This window comes from Rana temporaria, chromosome 6, assembly GCF_905171775.1.
Source record: "Rana temporaria chromosome 6, aRanTem1.1, whole genome shotgun sequence".
NCBI classification, from domain to species: Eukaryota; Metazoa; Chordata; class Amphibia; order Anura; family Ranidae; genus Rana; species Rana temporaria.
The window spans coordinates 19,257,242-19,276,261 of NC_053494.1; the positions used below are offsets into that span (position 1 = coordinate 19,257,242).

Genomic DNA, 19,020 nt, shown 5'->3' on the forward strand with positions numbered 1-19,020 from the left:
TGAAAAAAACAAAGTTCAATACTTCCAAACATGCGTCGACTTGATTCTGAGCATGCGTGGATTTTTAACCGATGGACGTGCCTACCAACGATCGTTTTTTTCCCCATCGGTTAGGAATCCATAGATTAATTTTAAAGCAAGTTGGCTTTTTTTTAACCTAAGGTTAAATAACCTATGGTGCCCACACACGATCGGTTTGGACTGATGAAAACGGTCCATCAGACTGTTGTCCTCTGGTTAACCTATCGTGTGTACGAGGCCTAAGAGGATCCCTATTAGAGCGCATAGATGTTGAGATCAGGGAGTACAGAAGGCTTTGTCCAATGGAAGAAAATACAGTGACAAAAAGAATCACAGAAAATAGGAGGATGTATAGTAGGAGACTCATGTAGAGAAAATGTAGGAGATGGTGAAAGGTGATATAAGGACCAGTACATTGTTGGGAGAAGGTGTAGTGGGGTAGACCATTTGGGAAAGGAGAGAGATGTGGTGAGGTAGACTGTTTAGGAAAGAAGGCAATATAGACCATTTGGTAGAAGACACAGGTGTGCAGATGTAGACTGATTGGGAAAAGAAAACGAATCTACATCACCACACCATCTCAGGGATGTAGATTGATTGTGGGAAGACAGAGGTGCAGAGAGTTGAACTGGTTGAAGAAGACAGATGTGCAGAGAGATGGTACGGTTAGGAGAAGGAAGAGGTGCAGAGAGTTGGACCAGTTAGGAGAAGGCAGAGGTGCAGAGAGTTGGACCGGTTAGGAGAAGACATGGGTGCAGTGAGTTGGACTGGTTAGGAAAAGACAGAGGTGCAGATAGTTGGACCAGATGGGAGAAGACAGAAGTGCAGACAGTTGGACCGGTTAGAAGAAAGCCGAAGTGCAGTGAGTTGAACTGGTTGAAGAAAACAGAGGTGCAGAGAGTTGGTCGGGTAATGAGAAGGCTGAAGTGCAGAGAGAGTGACCGGTTAGGAGAAGGCAGAGGTGCAGAGAGAGGGGCCGGTTGAAGAAGACATGGGTGCAGTGAGTTGGACCGGTTAGGAAAAGACAGAGGTGCAGATAGTAGGACCGGTTGAAGAAGACAAAGTTGCAGAGAGTAGGACCTGTTGAAGAAGACATAGGTGCAGTGAGTTGGACTGGTTAGGAGAAGGCAGAGGTGCAGAGATTGGACCGGTATAAGAAGACAGAGGTGCAGAGAATAGGACTGGTTGAAGAAGACATAGGGGCAGAGAGTTGGACCATTTGAAGAAGAGATAGCTGCAGTAAGTTGGACCGGTTAGGAGAAGACAGAGGTGCAGATAGTTGGACCAGATGGGAGAAGGCAGAGGTGCAGAGAGTTGGACCAGTTAGGAGAAGGCAAATGTGCAGAGAGTTTGACCGGTTGAAGAAGACAGAGGTGCTGTGAGTTGGACCACATGGGAGAAGACAGAGGTGCAGAGAGTTGGACCAGTTAGGAGAAGACAGAGGTGCAGATAGTTGGACCAGATGGGAGAAGGCAGAGGTGCAGAGAGTTGGACCAGTTAGGAGAAGGCAAATGTGCAGAGAGTTTGACCGGTTGAAGAAGACAGAGGTGCTGTGAGTTGGACCACATGGGAGAAGACAGAGGTGCAGAGAGTTGGACCAGTTAGGAGAAGACATAGGTGCAGAGAGTTGGACCAGTTAGGAGAAGACATAGGTGCAGAGAGTTGGACCAGTTAGGAGAAGGCAGAGGTGCAGTGAGTTGGACCAGTTAGGAGAAGACATAGGTGCAGAGGGTTGGACCAGTTAGGAGAAGACATAGGTGCAGAGAGTTGGACCAGTTAGGAGAAGGCAAGGGTGCAGTGAGTTGGACCAGTTAGTTAAAGACAAAGGTGCAGCTAGTTGGACCAGTTAGGAGAAGACATAGGTGCAGAGAGTTGGACCAGATTGGAGAAGACAAAAGTGCAGTGATGTAGACTGGTTTGGACATTAACCTTGGATGGTTGGGAAGGTGTGGTATGGTATGCAAAAATGGTAGAACATGTATCCATATAAGGATAGACACTGGAAGATGTACATGGACAACAGATGCAACATATAACAATAACATGGTTAAAAGGTACAAAATTAGGTGACAGATGTTTGGTGGGGGTTGAAGGTGTGGGGATATAGACTGATTGAGAAAAGAAAACTAGTCTACATCACTGCACCATCTAAGTGATATAAACCATTTGGGAGAAAACAGAAGACAGAGGTGCAGTGATCTGAACCAGTCGGGAGAAGACAGAAGTGCAGTGATGTAGACTGTTTGGGACATTAGCCTGGAATGGTTAGGAAGGTGCAGTGATGAAAAAATGGTTGCAAGTTGACTGAGCATGTACAGTATCCATATAAAAACAGACACTGGAAAAACACAGCAATGACATGGTAAACAGAAGGGGGCAGCACCGAGGGAAAGATGTTCAGTGGAAGTTGAAGTAAGTCCTGACAGTTAACTAACTTACCTGTACAAAGTTGAGTAGTTTCTTATTGGACACTTCCAGGTGTTTGCGAGTGATTTCAGATTTGCGCAACTGACAGTCTGACAAAGATACCCGTCTGTTTAAATCCGAGCCCTAAAAAGGGGACACCATTTGAAAAATGTCTGTAAAAAATGACTTGACTCAATAAAAAGCTCTCGTTTTTTTTTTCTTTCATATATTACAAGTTTTTATAGTTTCTTTTTAGACAAGCCTTTCTACCTTAAAGCGGAGTTCCGGACACAATTTCATATTTAAATATAAATACCCCTGTAATACACAAGCTTAATGTATTCTAGTAAAGTTAGTCTGTAAACTAAGGTCCGTTTGTTAGGTTGTTACAGCATTTAGACACTTTATAAAATAGAAATTGACTGGGGCCATCTTAAGTGTGGGCATCATGAAGCCAGACTGTATGACTTCCTGGATTTCAGCCTTGCAGATCTAGCACATGCTCAGTGCTGCACAAGCAGTGTCAGATCAGGTTTCAGCACCTGTGCTGTCCAAGTCACATGATTCTTTGAGACTGGGGATTGCACAGACTCCTGGAAAGTTACACCCACTACATTCCCAGGAGTCTGTGCGGTGTAGGTTAGGAAGCATTAAGCACCTAGGTGCAGGAAGTGGGAAGATTAACTATTCTGCCTAGCAACAACACTTTGAAGGCATCTAAAAAAATAGAAAATTTTCGTAAAGGACTAATGACATTTTTTTAAAACTACTGGTGTAATGTTATATTTAAGGGTGGAACTCCACTTTAATTGTTATATGTTTTGTCTGTTGGTATGGGACACATTACTGATTTCTCTACACAATAACATCTTCAATAGAGAATGCAATAGGGCTGAAACAAATTTTTATCCAAAGGCATTGTAAAATAGTAAAAAAAAATCAATATTTTGGTAAATGTTGTAGGATAGCGTGTACAAGCCAGAAGATTTAGGGCCAGATTCACAACCGAGATACAACGGCTGGTTCTGGATAGAGGAAGCATTGACGGCGGACATAGTCCTGGGTTCGTCGCAGCCCCATTGGGGGGCTTTGGTAAAATGACAGGGGGCTCAACAGACCCCTGATGCCTCAAAGAAAGGCACTGAGGACAGAGATTCCCCAGTCCCTTTCTCTGCAGCCAAGCAGCAGGGGGAATCTGCCCAACACAGGGGGGGGTTAGGGTATGCCCTGCCACACCCTATGTGCATGCCTATGCATTGCATTTACATTGGTAAGTATCTACTGTATGCCTGACCAAAATTCGTATACTTTTGCACTCCAAGGCCCGGATTCAGAAAGGACTTACGACAACGTATCTCCAGATACGCCGTCGTAAGTCAAAATGTGTGCCGTCGTATCTATACGCTTATTCAGGAAAGCAGATACGCCTGAAATTTGGCAAGATACGACCGACGTAAGTTTCCTACGCCGTCGTATATTGGGTGCATATTTACGCTGGCCGCTAGGGGCGCTTCCGTTGATTTACACATTGAATATGTAAATTAGTTAGATACGCCAATTCACAAACGTACTTGCGCCCATCGCAGTAAGCTACGTGGTTTACGTAAGGCGTATGTCCGGCGTAAGTTTACCCCTTATAAAGCAGGGGTAAGTCATGTTAAGGTATGGGCGAGGGAACAGCGTCGTATTTTACGTCGTTTACGTAAGTCGTACGTGAATCGGGCTGGGCGTAGGTTACGTTCACGTCGCATGAATGGACCCGGCGTATCTTAGGGAGTAAATTCGACGTGATTCTGAGCATGCGCACACATGCGCCGTTCGTTCGGCCATGCATTTACATGGGGTCACGCTTCATTATAATACAACACGCCCACTGCCTTGCTACTTTGAATTACGCGGGCTTACGCCGGCCCATTTACGTTACGCCGGCGTAAATATGGGAGCAAGTGCTTTGTGAATACTCAGCTTGCCTCTCAATGTTACGTCGGCGTAGCGCATATGAGATTCGCTACGCCTATCTAAAGATGCGCCGATCTCTCTGAATCCGGGTCCTAGTATTTTAACTTAATGAAATCATTGTGAATGCCTAATGATAATTGATGTTGGTATGAAGATACAGCAATATTCTCTTACCTCGTTGACTTCCAGAGTCATCGGCTTCTTCCCTGACAACTGTTTCTTAAGCTCCGTAATTTCAGTCTCCAGAAGATGGATGACCTCCTCGTAGTCATGTTCAGCACTGTGCGCCTGATGCTGAGCAACGTCGGCCACCTCCAGTTTGTTGTGAAGACAGCGGTTCTCAGACAGGAGTCCCAGGACTTTCTATAACATGTCCAGGATGATATATTAAGATTTCAGGCCTGTTTCCCGAGGCTTTATCATTACAGTCTCATTCTCCCTCATTGATGAGGGAGAAAGAGTTAATTTGGGTAAATCTCCCCAACAAGGACAAAGACAGTAATAAAAACCTGAAAAGGTGCCTTCCATGCTCTGTCCATAACTAAATAGCATGTCTTAGCTTGAGATAGGCTTTAAAGGGTTTGTAAAGGTACATGTTTTTTACCATAATGCATTCCAGCCCCCCGTTTACTTACCTGAGCCCTGGAAAGTCCTGCGTCGCGAATGCGCTCGATCGTTGACCAGGCATCTCGGCTCTTCATTGGATAGATTGATAGATTGGCTCGCGCTGCTGTCAATCAAATCCAATGAAGCGGCGCGTCGGGGGGCGGGGCCGAGTCATACACTCGGCGGCTATGGCCACCAAGTGTATCACACGAGAGCATGCCTGCAAGGTAATCTCCTCAGGAGAGAGCTTCCCAGAGGGGGTTAGCTCTTGTGGGGAGGAGCCGCGAGAGCCGCCGTGGGACCCCAGAAAAGGATGTTCAAAACGAAGTGCACTGTGGAGGTAAGTATAATATATTTGTTATTTTTTATTAAACCACAAATCTTTAGTACCACTTTAAGGCTTGGAAAGATTGTGCTCACCTGGTTCATCCTTTGGAGTTCCTCTTCTGTCACTTTCTTACTGGTTTCCACGTCTACCAGCAGCGCCTAAAGATGCAACCAAACTTGAATTATACAAAACAAAAGACAATTCCACCCACCAATAAGCTGTCTATATCACTGGCAAGTCTTTGTTGACAAAAATGTTCTTGCTTTTTGTTTCTCTAAGGCCTCGCACACACGACCGAGTTTCTCGGCAAAAACCAGCAAGAAACTTGCTGGGATTTTTTTTTTGCCGAGGAAACCGGCGGTGTGTACATTTTTCGACGAGGAAACTGTCGAGGATCCCGTTGAGCCAAAAAGAGAGCATGTCTTCTTTTTCCTCGACGGGAATGGAGAAACTTGCCTTGTCGAGTTCCTCGACAGCCTAACAAGGAACTCGACGAGGAAAACGATGTGTTTCGCCCGTCGAGTTCCTCGGTCGTGTGTACGAGGCTTCAAAGAGGAAGGGAGGTCAAATTTCCCTAACTTGGACACAGATAATTTTTTTTTTCCTAAGCCTAACTAAAATAGGCGACTTTATCCCCACCTACTTCTTTGTAGGCATCAACTTCTAAACTACTGGTACCCTGTAACAATAACCCTCCTAAAACTAACATTCACCTTCAGACGGCGGACCTCTTGCCTCAATTCTGACACCTCATCCTGCAGCTGTTCCAGTTCTAAGCTGTCGGAGAACCTTGGTATGTCTTCCTCCTGCAAATTTTCAGATAGGAATGTCAAAATTAGAAATATCCTGGATAAATTCTGTGAACAGTAACACAACTTTAACATTTCTTTATGGAATGTTCAGGACACTATGGGGTTGATTTACTAAAACCAGAATCTGGTGCAGCTGTTCATTATAGCCAATCAGCTTCTAACTTAATTTTGTTCAATTAGGTCGGGTTCACACTTCTCCGACAAACGCTCCGACATTGGGCGCTCATGGCGTATGACGTGTGAAAATCAATGTTTCCCTATGAGACCTGTCTTCTTAACTGGTCTGACACAAGTCGGTCCGACTTTGCTCCCTGCACGACTTTGGTCCGACTTTGATCCTACTTCAGCCCATTGAATATCATTGAAGTCGGACCAAAGTAGGACCCTTGTCCTAACCATCCAACTTGTAACATCCGACATGGTAAAAGGACTTTATCTCACACTGGGATTGTTTTGATTGGTCAAAGGAAAAGTCAGACTATCACAAAGTCGGATCAAAGTAGTATCCTGTTGATTCAAGTCGGATGGATGTAGGACTGATTTCACAGAGCAAAGTAGGATGAAAGTCGAATGACTGCCGTGTAGTATCAGTGTGAACCCAGCCTTAAGGCTGGGTTCAGATGACAGTCATACGACTTTCATCCTACATCTATCCAACTTGAATGAACAGGATACTACTTTGATCCGACTTTGTGATAGTCTGACTTGTTCTCTACCAAAACAATACCAGAGTGAGAAAAATTCCTTTTACTGCTGCTGTAATCACATGTCGGATGCAGGGCTGGATTTGCTCTCCCTGCTGCCCCAAGGCCAGGTTCCGCAATGCACCCCCTCCCCGCCAACCAACCCCCCCCCCCCAAATCAACAGACAATAGGCAGCACGGTTAGTTAAATTTTTTTTTTTTTTTTTTTACTTTATCACTTTTTTTTGTAGCTTGTCGCTTACTTTTTTAAATGTTTGTATAATTTTCTTATTATTTTTCTTATTCTTTACTTTTTTATTTTATTAATTTAATTATTTTTTCTTATTATTTTTTTTTTTTTTTATCAATTTTGTTCACTTAACTTTTTTGCTATCAAACAGGAGAAAACAATTCCCTGTGTGATAGCAATTGGAGGTGACATGTTCTCTTTATTGACCCTGTCACCTCCAAAACAGGAGTCCTAGCACTGTGCTAGAACTCCTGTCACAGCTGAGATGGGAAGAGCACAGCTCACCCCTCTCTCTGTGTACATCGGCAGCAGTGACAGGAGACAGACTCGGTGGCCGGGGGGAGGACGGAGTCCCGAAGACAGAGCCAGCAGAGAGAGGTATGTGGGGTGAGGGGAGAGGGGAGGACGGACGAGAGCACACATTTTACAAGTGATTTCAGCGACATCGCTGCAATCATTTGTTAACGAGCGAGCGGATTCCCCCATAACTTACCGCCCTTAACTGTATGTTCCGGGCGTCGGGGGACTCCATGCCACTGCCGCCCCTTGGCGCCCTGCCGCCCCAAGGCCTGGCCTCAGTGGCCTTGTGAGAAATCCGGGCATGGTCGGATGTCAAAAGTCGGATGGTAAGGACAAGGCTCCTACTTTGGTCCGACTTCAATGATACTGAATGGGCTGCAGTAGGATCAATGTCGGACCAAAGTAGTACAGGGAACTTTTTCAATGTCGAACCGACTTGTGTCGGACCAGTTAAGACGACTCTCATAGGGAAACATTGATTTTCACACGTCATGCGACATGGGGTCCCAATGTTGGAGCGTTTGTCGTACCAGTGTGAAACCGGTCTCAAGGGGTTGTAAAGGTTCGTTTTTTTCACCTTAATGCATTAAGGTGAAAAAGAAAAAACTGGCAATGAAGGCCAACCAAGCCCCCTCGTTTTACTTACCTGAGCCCCGAATCTGCTGTGCGCGTCCCCCGGCGTCTTCTTCTCCTCGGAGTGTGGCCGTCGATTGGCTAGATTTGCTAGATTGATAGCAGCGCAGCCATTGACTCGTGCTGCTGTCAATCTCATGCAATGGCGCGCCGGGGCCGTGTGATACAGTCGGCGGCTATAGCCGCCGGCTGTATCACTTGAGTGCGCCCGCGAGCTAACCCCCTTGGGAGAACGCTTCCCTTGAAGGGGGTTTGCTGATGCGGGGAGGAGCCGAGACAGCCGCCGAGGGACCTCAGAAGACCAGGATCAGGGCCACTGTGTGCAAAACGAGCTGCACAGTGGAGGTAAGTATAATATGTTTGTTTTTTGTTTTTTTAAACAGGAACCTTTAGTTGCCCTTTAAGCGTTGACCAAAAAAACTGGAAGCTGATTGGTTTCTATGCTGAACTGCACCAGATTTTACACTCTCCAGTTTTAGTAAATTAACCGGTCTATTGGTATTGGCTGAACAAAGCAACTTTTTACTGAGTTTCCAATAATAGGGAAGCAGAGGACATTTCTAGCGCTCCTTCCACCATTTGATTTGCCATTGGGTGTCCCAGGAATTCCCTGTGCAACTATCAATTTTCTTAAACTCATTAGTTACACAGGGCTCACCACAATCTTCTGCTTATTTGGATAAACAGCGAAACATTTTCAACAATACAGAACAAGTCCAGTTGAAAGCGCCAACCACAATAGGTGTCGATAAGGTAATGGCAGGCAGTGGCGCACCTTGGTGACCAGGGAGTGGAACGCGGAGGTGTCGAGTAAGTTGGCCACTTCACAATGGGTGAAGAGCAGGCAGCTGGCATCTAGGCTTGCCTCCTCCAATTCATCCTGCAGACAGTCACGGAGAACCTGCAGCAAGTCTGAGCAGAAAAGATCAACTCAATAAACATCAAATTTGGAAGCTCAACTCCTTTCGGTACTTGACTATAAATGATTGCTTGATGTGATTGCAATGGATAGCACCGTGCCAAAACTCAAGTCAAAGAAGCAAAGTCACAAGCACACCAAATAAATGTGTATCACCGATTTATTATGAAGAGTCACAACAGTCAAAGAATACAGGCGTTTTGGGTATTAAAAGGGTATTTAAGGCACGTGACTGCCTAGAGCAGTGGTTCTCAACATTTCTAGAGGCGTGACCCCTTGATAAAATATCTCAAGTTGTGGGGACCCCTATCAGTACAACTTTTGTAGCGTGGTTTGTCGGCACCCAAGGCAAGTAATTTGCACCCCTAACCCACGGACATTTAGTGCTCTCCGAGTCCCTTCCACTCGTGCAGTATTACTCTCTCTTCCCTGTCCCTTCAATGTATTCTCTTCTATCTCCTTCTCTTACTCCTTGGTGGGGGGAAATGGGATTAGTGGCTGTGGCGGGAGGGGGGGAGAGTTCTGATCAGCCAACTTGGGTGCTCTTGATCAAGGTCCTCTGCTGATCTGAGAACTGTAGTGGGGACTTTTAATGGCAACTCTAATCACAAGTAGTGTTACTCACTGTGTCTCCGGCTTCACTGTGTCTCGTAGCAGTGACACCTATGCCGAAATCAGGAGATGGGGTGTCCTCCAGCCCCTCCTACTTCACATTCCTCACCAGTTAGCTGACCTTTAGTCTCTGCCCCCCCCCCCAGCCATGCCGTGAACTGAATGGGCGGCTGCGGGTTACAGGAACAGCCCAGATATCGGTGACCCCTGGCAAATAGTAATTTGACCCCCATAGGGGTCCCGACCCCAGATTGAGAACCACTGGCCTAGAGGAAGGGTCCCTGTAAGGCCCCAAAACATGGGTCTTCTCGGTCTAAGGCCCTGTACACACGACCGGATCTATCCGCTGGGATTTATCCGCAGATCAGTTCCAGCAGATAAATCCGGTCGTGTGTACGGCCTAGCGGACATTTTTTAGCGGACATTTGTCCAGCCGACGGATTTCCAGCGGATAAAAATTTCTTAGCATGCTAAGAAATCTATCCGCTGGAATCCTGTCCTTCGGACTTATCCAGTCGTCTGTACAGAGTCACTGGATAAGTCCGCCCGATCCCCATCCCTCGCATGCGTCGAAGTGATTCGACGCATGCGTGGAAGTATTTACCTTCCAGGGTCGCGCACGCTGCCGCGTCATCGTCGCTCCGACGGCGCGGCCACGTCACCGCGGATGTTTTCCGCTGGGATTTTGAGCTGCTGGTGTGTACAGCCATCAGATTAAAATCCGGAGGAGAAATGTCCGATGGAAACGGTCCGGCGGACCGTTTTCATCGGATATCCCCTTGTCTGTACAGGGCCTAAGGTGATCATGTCTTCACAATAAATATGTGATGAACCTTTATTTGGAGTTCTTGTGACTGTATCTTTCTAGAGCTATCTTTCTAGAGCTAAACAATTGTGTATACATGCTTATAAAACAACATAGTTTTATTATTTTTATAAAAATTTTGATCAAAGAACACTAGTCAGAAATTGGCATTTTAAAGAGTTTAAGTCTACACTCCCAACTTGCTATAATATGTTATATGTAAATGGCTAGCGTAACCTAGAACATAACCAGATACCTCCATAGGCTACGGTGCCCTGGCAGTCGGTGATCAGGCCCCGATGGATTTCTCTCCTTTTTTCTTCCGGGACCACCAACCCCAGAAACTGCAAGACCTGAAGGGCAGAATAATGACTGGTTAGTCTTGGGTCATATAAAATCCATCATTTGTACATACAGTGAATGATCCAAGGCTCCAAATCTCTTTATAGGACTCACCAGTTCGACTTTCTCCTCTTTGATCCGGACGTGAGGATCCATCATGACTTTCTGCTTGAGGGATGGTGGCCTGTGAATCGGTGAGGATACAGGAACTGAAATGCAGAATTAAACAATAAGAACTGCTCTCAATCTTAGTCCAGTGCCATCTTAATTGACCCACCCTCTCTACAATCTGCCCCTCTGTATACACTACTGCCCCCCTGTATACACTAACCTCCTATTCGCCTGTAAACGCTGCCCTTTTTTTTTTTTTACATGACCCCCCTCCCTGTACACACTGCCCCTCTACAATAAGACCCCTTTCAAGCTGGGGGGTCGTTTTTCAGGCGCTTTACAGGCGCTTTTTTTTTAACGCCAAAGCGTCTGAAAAACGACCCCAGCTTGAAAGAAGCCTCATCTGCAATCCCAACGTGAAAGCCTGAGTGCTTTCAGAGCCCTTTCACACTGCCAGCACCCGAAAAACGATAGTAAAGCTCCGCTAAGACCCCCTTTCACGCTGGGGCATTTTTCAGGTGCTTCGGCGTTAAAAAAAACGCCTCAATGGGAAGGGGACTCGTGTATTCAACGCTCCTAAGGCACTGCAAAGAAGCTACTTTTTTTGACGCCCTGCCAGCGCAGCGCATCAGTGTGAAAGCACTCGGGTTTTCACATTGGTATTGCAGATGAGGCTTCTTTCAGGCGCTTTACAGGCGCTTTTTTTTAACGCTTAAGCACCTGAAAAATGTCCCAGTGTGAAGGGGTCTAAATGCCTAGTAGTACAGGTCGGGTAGGAGGGCACAGTACAGGGCAGGCAGGAGGACGCAGAACAGCGTAGTACAGGTCGGGTAGGAGGGCGCAGTACAGGGCAGGCAGGAGGGCACAGAACAGCGTAGTACAGGTTGGGCAGAAGGGCGCAGTACAGGGCAGGCAGGAGGACGCAGAACAGCGTAGTACAGGTCGGGTAGGAGGGCGCAGTACAGGGCAGGCAGGAGGGCACAGAACAGCGTAGTACAGGTCGGGCAGAAGGGCGCAGTACAGGGCAGGCAGGAGGGCGCAGAACAGCGTAGTACAGGTCGGGTAGGAGGGCACAGTACAGGGCAGGCAGGAGGGTGCAGAACAGCGTAGACAGGTCGGGTAGGAGGGCACAGTACAGGGCAGGCAGGAGGGTGCAGAACAGCGTAGACAGGTCGGGTAGGAGGGCACAGTACAGGGCAGGCAGGAGGGCGCAGAACAGTGTAGTACAGGTCGGGTAGGAGGGCACAGTACAGGGCAGGCAGGAGGGCACAGAACAGCGTAGTACAGGTCGGGTATTCTCTTACATACCGATGACCACTAGAGGGAGCATTTACAAATCTAAATGTAGAACAGGTCAGTGTTACCGAAATAACTTCAAACTGTTACTTATTGAAATTACACATCCCATTCGCTGTTCCACTGACGGTTCTTTAACAATCTACGTAAGCGATTAATAAAAACCATTGAAACAGAAATTACACAACCCTCTGTGAGTCTTACCTGAAATGGTTAGTGCAGGAGGACAGATATCAGGGGAAGGTGAAGGCACATTGTTTTCATGTCGGCACTGAAATGCAAGAAAGGAGAGTTACAATTTACAAATGTGGATGCAGATATGAGACGTGAGCTCCACCGTGGTGCTTCCAATACCTCACTGGACCGAACTGTCCCAACAGAGGCAATGAGCTCAATATGCGCTCACACTGTGTAATTCAAGAAGAAGATTGGTCCGGGGACATCCTGGCACTCCGCCAACTAAGAACACTCCCACGACGGGTCTGCCACACTAGGTTCCATATAGATTAGTGGATTGCTCAAATATAATACCAAACATGAATAGCACCGTGGTCCCTAGACCATTCTTCTGCCTGAATTACATGCAAGGTCCTGTAAAGATTTATAGAATACTCCAATGGAATACTGAACATCAGGGCTGTCTTTAAGGCAGGGAAAAAAGGGGAAGCTGCCCTGGGCCCTGTCATTGTTGTGGGGCCCAAAGCAGCTGCCTCATACTTGCCAACTATCCCAGTTTAAATTCTCTAGTCCATTGAAGTTTTAGTCCTTTGCTATGTCCTGATATCTCAGTGTGAAGTGCTGCTACTAATGCTGCCCAGATCTGCCCTAGTGTTGTGTATAGATGACTTACCTGCAGATAAAGTGTTTACAAATAATCGTCATTCATATGTAAATAACGGGAGCATTCATATGTAAATAGCTGAGGCCGGCAGCATTCATATGTAAATAAAGGCAGCATTCATATGTATATCATTCCCCTCTGCAGTGAAGAGATGATGTGCTGTAACCTTTAGCAACCAATCGGTGAGCAGTATTATGCCGCGTACGCAGATTCTCATTACCACCGGTTACTATGACCTATAAGACTCTACCAAGTGTTCTTTGTCCCACTGAATGGAAGCAATGCATCTCTCACCTCTGGAGATCGGACGTGGACTTTCAGCCTGCAGGAGGGCAGCCCGTTTCCCAGCATCCTGTGCTGCGGTGGCGCAGAACTATTGCCTCCTAACATCCGCAATGCGCTCGGGATAAAGGACACCGCGATGCAGCTGTCCTGTCTTAGAAGACAAAATAAACTCCTGAAGAATATAACAGAAGGACAACATAATGCATAGAGGTGCTGAGGTCCTCCGCCCAAAATTTACTCATGTACGATACGCTGCTACTATAGGCAATCTACAGAAAGTGTGAGCTTCACCCAGAAAAGGGCTACTGACTATTGCTCACCCCAAGCCATCTACCCTCAACAAACCAAACAAGCATGTCAACACCATAGGCGTGTGCACACATTTAAAAAAATTAAATAAAACAATTTTTTTTTTTTAATAAAAAACAAAATAATAAAAACAAAAAAAAACTTCTGACACCAATCTCATCCCTACTAACACCATCAACTGCTCTACTGACACCGTCCACTGCTCTCCTGACACCGTCCACTGCTCTACTGACACCTTCCACTACTCTACTGACACCATCCACTGCTCTCCTGACACCTTCCACTGCTCTACTGACACCGTCCACTGCTCTACTGACACCGTCCACTGCCCCACTGACACCGTCCACTGCTCTACTGACACCATCCACTACTCTACTGACACCATCCACTGCTCTCCTGACACCTTCCACTACTCTCCTGACACCATCAACTGCTCTATTGACACCTTCCACTACTCTACTGACACCATCCCCTGCCCTACTGACACCGTCCACTGCCCCACTGACACCGTCCACTGCTCTACTGACACCATCCACTGCTCTACCGACACCGTCCACTGCTCTACTGACACCGTCCACTGCCCTACTGACACTGTCCACTGCTCTACTGACACCGTTCACTGCTCTACTGACACCGCCCACTGCTCTACTGACACTGCCCACTGCTCTACTGACACCTTCCACTGCCCTACTGACACCGTCCACTGCTCTACTGACACCATCCACTGCTCTACTGACACCGTCCACTGCTCTACTGACACCTTCCACTGCTCTACTGACACCGTCCACTGCTCTACTGACACCTTCCACTGTTCTACTGACACAGTCCACTGCTCTACTGACACCGTCCACTGCTCTACTGACACCTTCCACTGCTCTACTGACACCTTCCACTGCTCTACTGACACCATCCACTGCTCTACTGACACCTTCCACTGCTCTACTGACACCTTCCACTGCTCTACTGACACCGTCCACTGCTCTACTGACACCGTCCTCTACCCTACTGACACCGTTCACTGCTCTACTGACACCTTCCACTGCTCTACTGACACCGTCCACTGCTCTACTGACACCTTCCACTGCCCTACTGACACCGTCCACTGCTCTACTGACACCATCCACTACTCTACTGACACCGTCCACTGCTATACTGACACCTTCCACTGCTCTACTGACACCGTCCACTGCTCTACTGACACCGTCCACTACTCTAATTCTACTGACACCACCCACTGCCCTACTGACACCGTCCACTGCTCTACTGACACCGTCCACTGCTCTACTGACACCATCAACTGCTCTACTGACACCATCAACTGCTCTACTGACACCGTCCACTGCTCTACTGACACTGTCCACTGCTCTACTGACACCGTCCACTGCTCTACTGACACCTTCCACTGCTCTACTGACACCGTCCACTGCTCTACTGACACCTTCCACTGCTCTACTGACACCATCCACTGCTCTACTGACACCTTCCACTGCTCTACTGACACCATCAACTGCTCTACTGACACCATCAACTGCTCTACTGACACCGTCCACTGCTCTACTGACACCGTCCACTGCTCTACTGACACCGTCCACTACTCTAATTCTACTGACACCACCCACTGCCCTACTGACACCGTCCACTGCTCTACTGACACCGTCCACTGCTCTACTGACACCATCAACTGCTCTACTGACACCATCAACTGCTCTACTGACACCGTCCACTGCTCTACTGACACCTTCCACTGCTCTACTGACACCGTCCTCTGCCCTACTGACACCATCAACTGCCCTACTGACACCGTCCACTGCTCTACTGACACCGTCCACTGCTCTACTGACACCTTCCACTGCTCTACTGACACCGTCCTCTGCCCTACTGACACCATCCACTGCTCTACTGTGCCAGCTTATGTAAGAGGATTTGTTTCATCTCTGTGTATCACTGGGTATATTTAAGGGTTTTTAACCATTTAAAGGTAAGTAAAACTGCTCTTTTATAGTAACCTGGCCAAAAACAAGCATTCATAGTGACACCTATGCAGTAAATGGGGGGTGGGGAGCAGTTGTCACCAAGGCACAAAAGCAATAAAAAGCACTGCTAACATTTCTAATACCCTTCCCCACCAAAATGTGTCCCCATTGGAGAGATTTCACATCACTTCCTGCCCTGACTGAAAGTGATGAGAAATCTCCCCAACAGCAACACTGACAGGGGGCTCTGAACTCTGTCCAAGAAAGAAATAGGCTAAATCATTTCAGACAATCTGGGTTCGAACCCACCTGAGCCTGGACCTGTTCAGTATCCTCTTGGCTTCCTCGTTGGTGACTCCGATCAGCGAGTCTTTATTGACGGAGACCAGCTGGTCACCTGGCCTAAGGCGTCCATCCTGAAAAAAAGATGCCAGGGATCCTTAAAGGGGAACTATCGTTTTTATTTTTATTTCAATATATATTATATTCAAGTTTCTTTCCTGCAACCACGGGAATGCATGAAGGTAAAAATCCTTCAGCCTGCACTACCTCTTTAAAGAGGAGGTCCGAAAAAATAAATAAAAAATAAAACGTACCTGTCCTGCTGTCCCTCGATGTCAGCAGTAGGGCTACACTGCCGCCGCCATTGTGGGTAAGGGAACCCGGCAGTGTAGCCTTTCGGCTTTACGCCGGGAACCCTACTGCGCATGTGCAAGGCCCCCGCTCCTCTCTCCTATTAGCCCGGTGACTTGTCGTTATGGTTCCCCTATCCAGATGGTTCCTGTAAGGACTGCGCAGGCGCAATCCTTGCCGACGGAAATCTCCGAACCTCGGCCGGCATCCAGGCTCATTCCTTAATCTCCCCGTGGATTGGAGGATGTTAAAAAAAGAGCCAGGAGACCGAACGAGCGGTGCGAGCCGTCCAAGCGAAGCAAGGACGTGAGGCCGACTGGCCACTTTCCTCAAATTCCACGTCGCCCTGGATGCCGGCAGAGGTTCGGAGGTTTCCTTACAGGAAGTCCTTACAGGAACCATCTGGATAGCCGGAACCATATTGGCAGATCACCGGCGGCCGGGGGAGGAGGGAGCCCCGCGGTAACGTCACTGCCACGTCACAGTCGGACTACCAGAAGTGAGAAAGGATACCTGTCAAAGACAGGGGAATCCGATGAGCGGAAGTTCGACTTTAGGGTGGAGCTCCGCTTTATGTAAAGGAGTTATTGTAAGATGTTAAAGAGGAGTCCCCCCCCCCCCCAAGCAAACATTTCATACTGTAGCTGCTCGTATTAGGACACTTACCTGTTCTGGAATCCTGCGCGAAGTCGGCATCCCAGTCAATGTTTCTATTGGCTCTCGGGTGCTGCCACCAGCATTCGTGGTAAGAGAACCCAGCAGTGAAGCCTGTTCCCTACTGCACATGCGCGAATGCAGCATTTTCTAAATGCGCCCCGGAGAGATCTTTCAGAAGTGGGGATGGGTAACTCGTCAAAAATAGGTACCTGCTACCCCCCCCCCCCCCCCCCCCCAGAAAGGTGCCAAATGTGGGTGGGGGTGTCAAATTCGTTAATTCCGAAATTTCTGAATTTTTCTAATTCAGAATTTCGAAAATCGGAAATTCGAAAATCGGAATTTCGAAAATTCAGGAATCGAAAATCGGAAATTCGAAAATTCGAAAATCGGAAATTCGAAAAATTCAAAATTTGAAGATTCCAAAATACGAAAATCGAAAATGTGTGTGGCATGGACAGAGGGGGCGGCGCCCGTGCGCCCTTAATGGACAGGCCGCCCCTGATGTACAATATATATGTAAAGCGCTGCATGAATTGGAAGCGCTATATAAGTACCTGTGATAAGTAAATAAATCACTCAGGCCAGAGTCGTGTAGTTTTCTTACCCTGAAGCTGTCTCCATCTGGAAGCACCTCCTGTACGTAGACCATGGGCCCCTCCTGGCGATTGGAGCCACCGCTAACCACAAGACCCAGGCCGGTAGACCGGAGGATGGAGATATTCTGGATTCCTGAGTCACTACAACAGACACAAGACAATAAGCTAAGATATTGTACATTCAATCAGTGGAGACAAAGGGCTAGATTCAGGTAGCCGGGCGCATTGTTACGGCGGCGTAGCGTATCGTATTTACGCTGCGCCGCCGTAAATCAGAGAGGCAAGTGCTGTATTTACAAAGCACTTGCGGCGGCGTAGCGTAAATGGGGCCGGCGTAAGCGCACCTAATTCAAATGAGTATGAGGGGGGCGTGTTTAACTTAAATTAATGGTGACCCCGCGTCACCATTGCGCCGTTCGTGAAAGAATCCCAGTACGCATGCTCGAAATTCCGCTGCAAATCATCATTGCTTTCGACGTGAACGTAAATTACGTCCAGCCCTATTCGCGAACGACTTACGCAAACAACGTAAATAAATTAAAATTCGAAGCTGGAACGACGTCCATACTTTAACATTGGCTGCGCCTCCTAATAGCAGGAGTAACCTTACGCCGAAAAAGCCTAACGTAAACGACGTAAAAAAATAGCGCCGGGCGTATGTACATTTGTGAATCGGCGTATCTAGGTCATTTGCATATTCTACACCGAAAACTACGGAAGCGCCACCTAGCGGCCAGCGTCAATATTGCACCCTAAGATACGCCGCTCGTATCTTAGCCTAATTTAAGCGTATCTGGTTTCCAGAATACACTTAAATTTACGACAGCGTAGATTCAGAGTTACGACGGCATATCTACTGATACGCAGGCGTAACTCTACGTGAATCTAGCCCATAGATTTTCCAACTACAAACTGCATATTAAAAGACTGTAGTAGCTTTGCACAACCTGCAGATGTCACTGTTGTAAACAGAAAAGGTGGCAACTGGCAATAAACTTGTCAATTTATAGCATGGAAATAGTAAAAAGAAAAAAAGACCACATGCACTTTTGTCATCGCTTAGGACCATAACATTTCCAGATCATTAAACTTCCTAGGTCAGGGATACAGAAAGTGGTATAATAATGTAAAGTTCCTCCACTAACTACTTAAGCCCCCACTCCTGTCTAACTCTATGGGAGTTATTTACGAAAGGCAAATCCACTTTACACTACAAGAGCAAAGTGCACTTGAAATTGCACTGAAAGTACACTTGGAAGTGCAGTCGCTGTAGATCTGAAATGAGGGGAAGCTCTGCTGATTTTATCATCCAATCATGTGCAAGCTAAAATGCTGTTTTTTTTATTTTGCTTGCATGCCCCCCTCGGATCTACAGCGACTGCATGCACTTTGCACTTGTAGCTTGCACTTGTAGTGCAAAGTGGATTTGCCTTTAGTAAATGACCCCCTATATCTCCTATCTATAGATCAGAAATCTCCAAGCTTTCGAAACAAAGGGCCAATTGATGGTCCTTCAGACTTCAGGGGGGCCAGACTGTGCCCACTGGGTCCTGATGTCAGTGGGAAAAAACAATGCCCCATCAGTGTTGTCATTGGGAGGAATAGTGCCCCATCATTGGTGTCATTGGGACCATTATTGACGT

General features: G+C 47.2%; 1 protein-coding gene across 2 annotated transcripts in view; it reads right to left on the minus strand.

Moving 5' to 3' along the window:
* Positions 1 to 19,020, minus strand: part of LOC120943213 (syntaxin-binding protein 4-like) — a 70,276-nt gene that overhangs the window by 6,137 nt on the left and 45,119 nt on the right. For both annotated transcript variants that reach the window (XM_040356390.1, XM_040356391.1), the window contains exons 8-18: positions 17,386 to 17,518; positions 15,801 to 15,907; positions 13,219 to 13,360; positions 12,288 to 12,354; positions 10,791 to 10,885; positions 10,591 to 10,687; positions 8,774 to 8,910; positions 6,034 to 6,126; positions 5,413 to 5,478; positions 4,561 to 4,749; positions 2,461 to 2,571 (exon numbers count right to left, since the gene is read on the minus strand). In XM_040356390.1, coding sequence (XP_040212324.1) covers positions 2,461 to 2,571; positions 4,561 to 4,749; positions 5,413 to 5,478; positions 6,034 to 6,126; positions 8,774 to 8,910; positions 10,591 to 10,687; positions 10,791 to 10,885; positions 12,288 to 12,354; positions 13,219 to 13,360; positions 15,801 to 15,907; positions 17,386 to 17,518 — 1,237 coding nt within the window. The remainder of the gene's footprint in view (positions 1 to 2,460; positions 2,572 to 4,560; positions 4,750 to 5,412; positions 5,479 to 6,033; positions 6,127 to 8,773; positions 8,911 to 10,590; positions 10,688 to 10,790; positions 10,886 to 12,287; positions 12,355 to 13,218; positions 13,361 to 15,800; positions 15,908 to 17,385; positions 17,519 to 19,020) is intronic.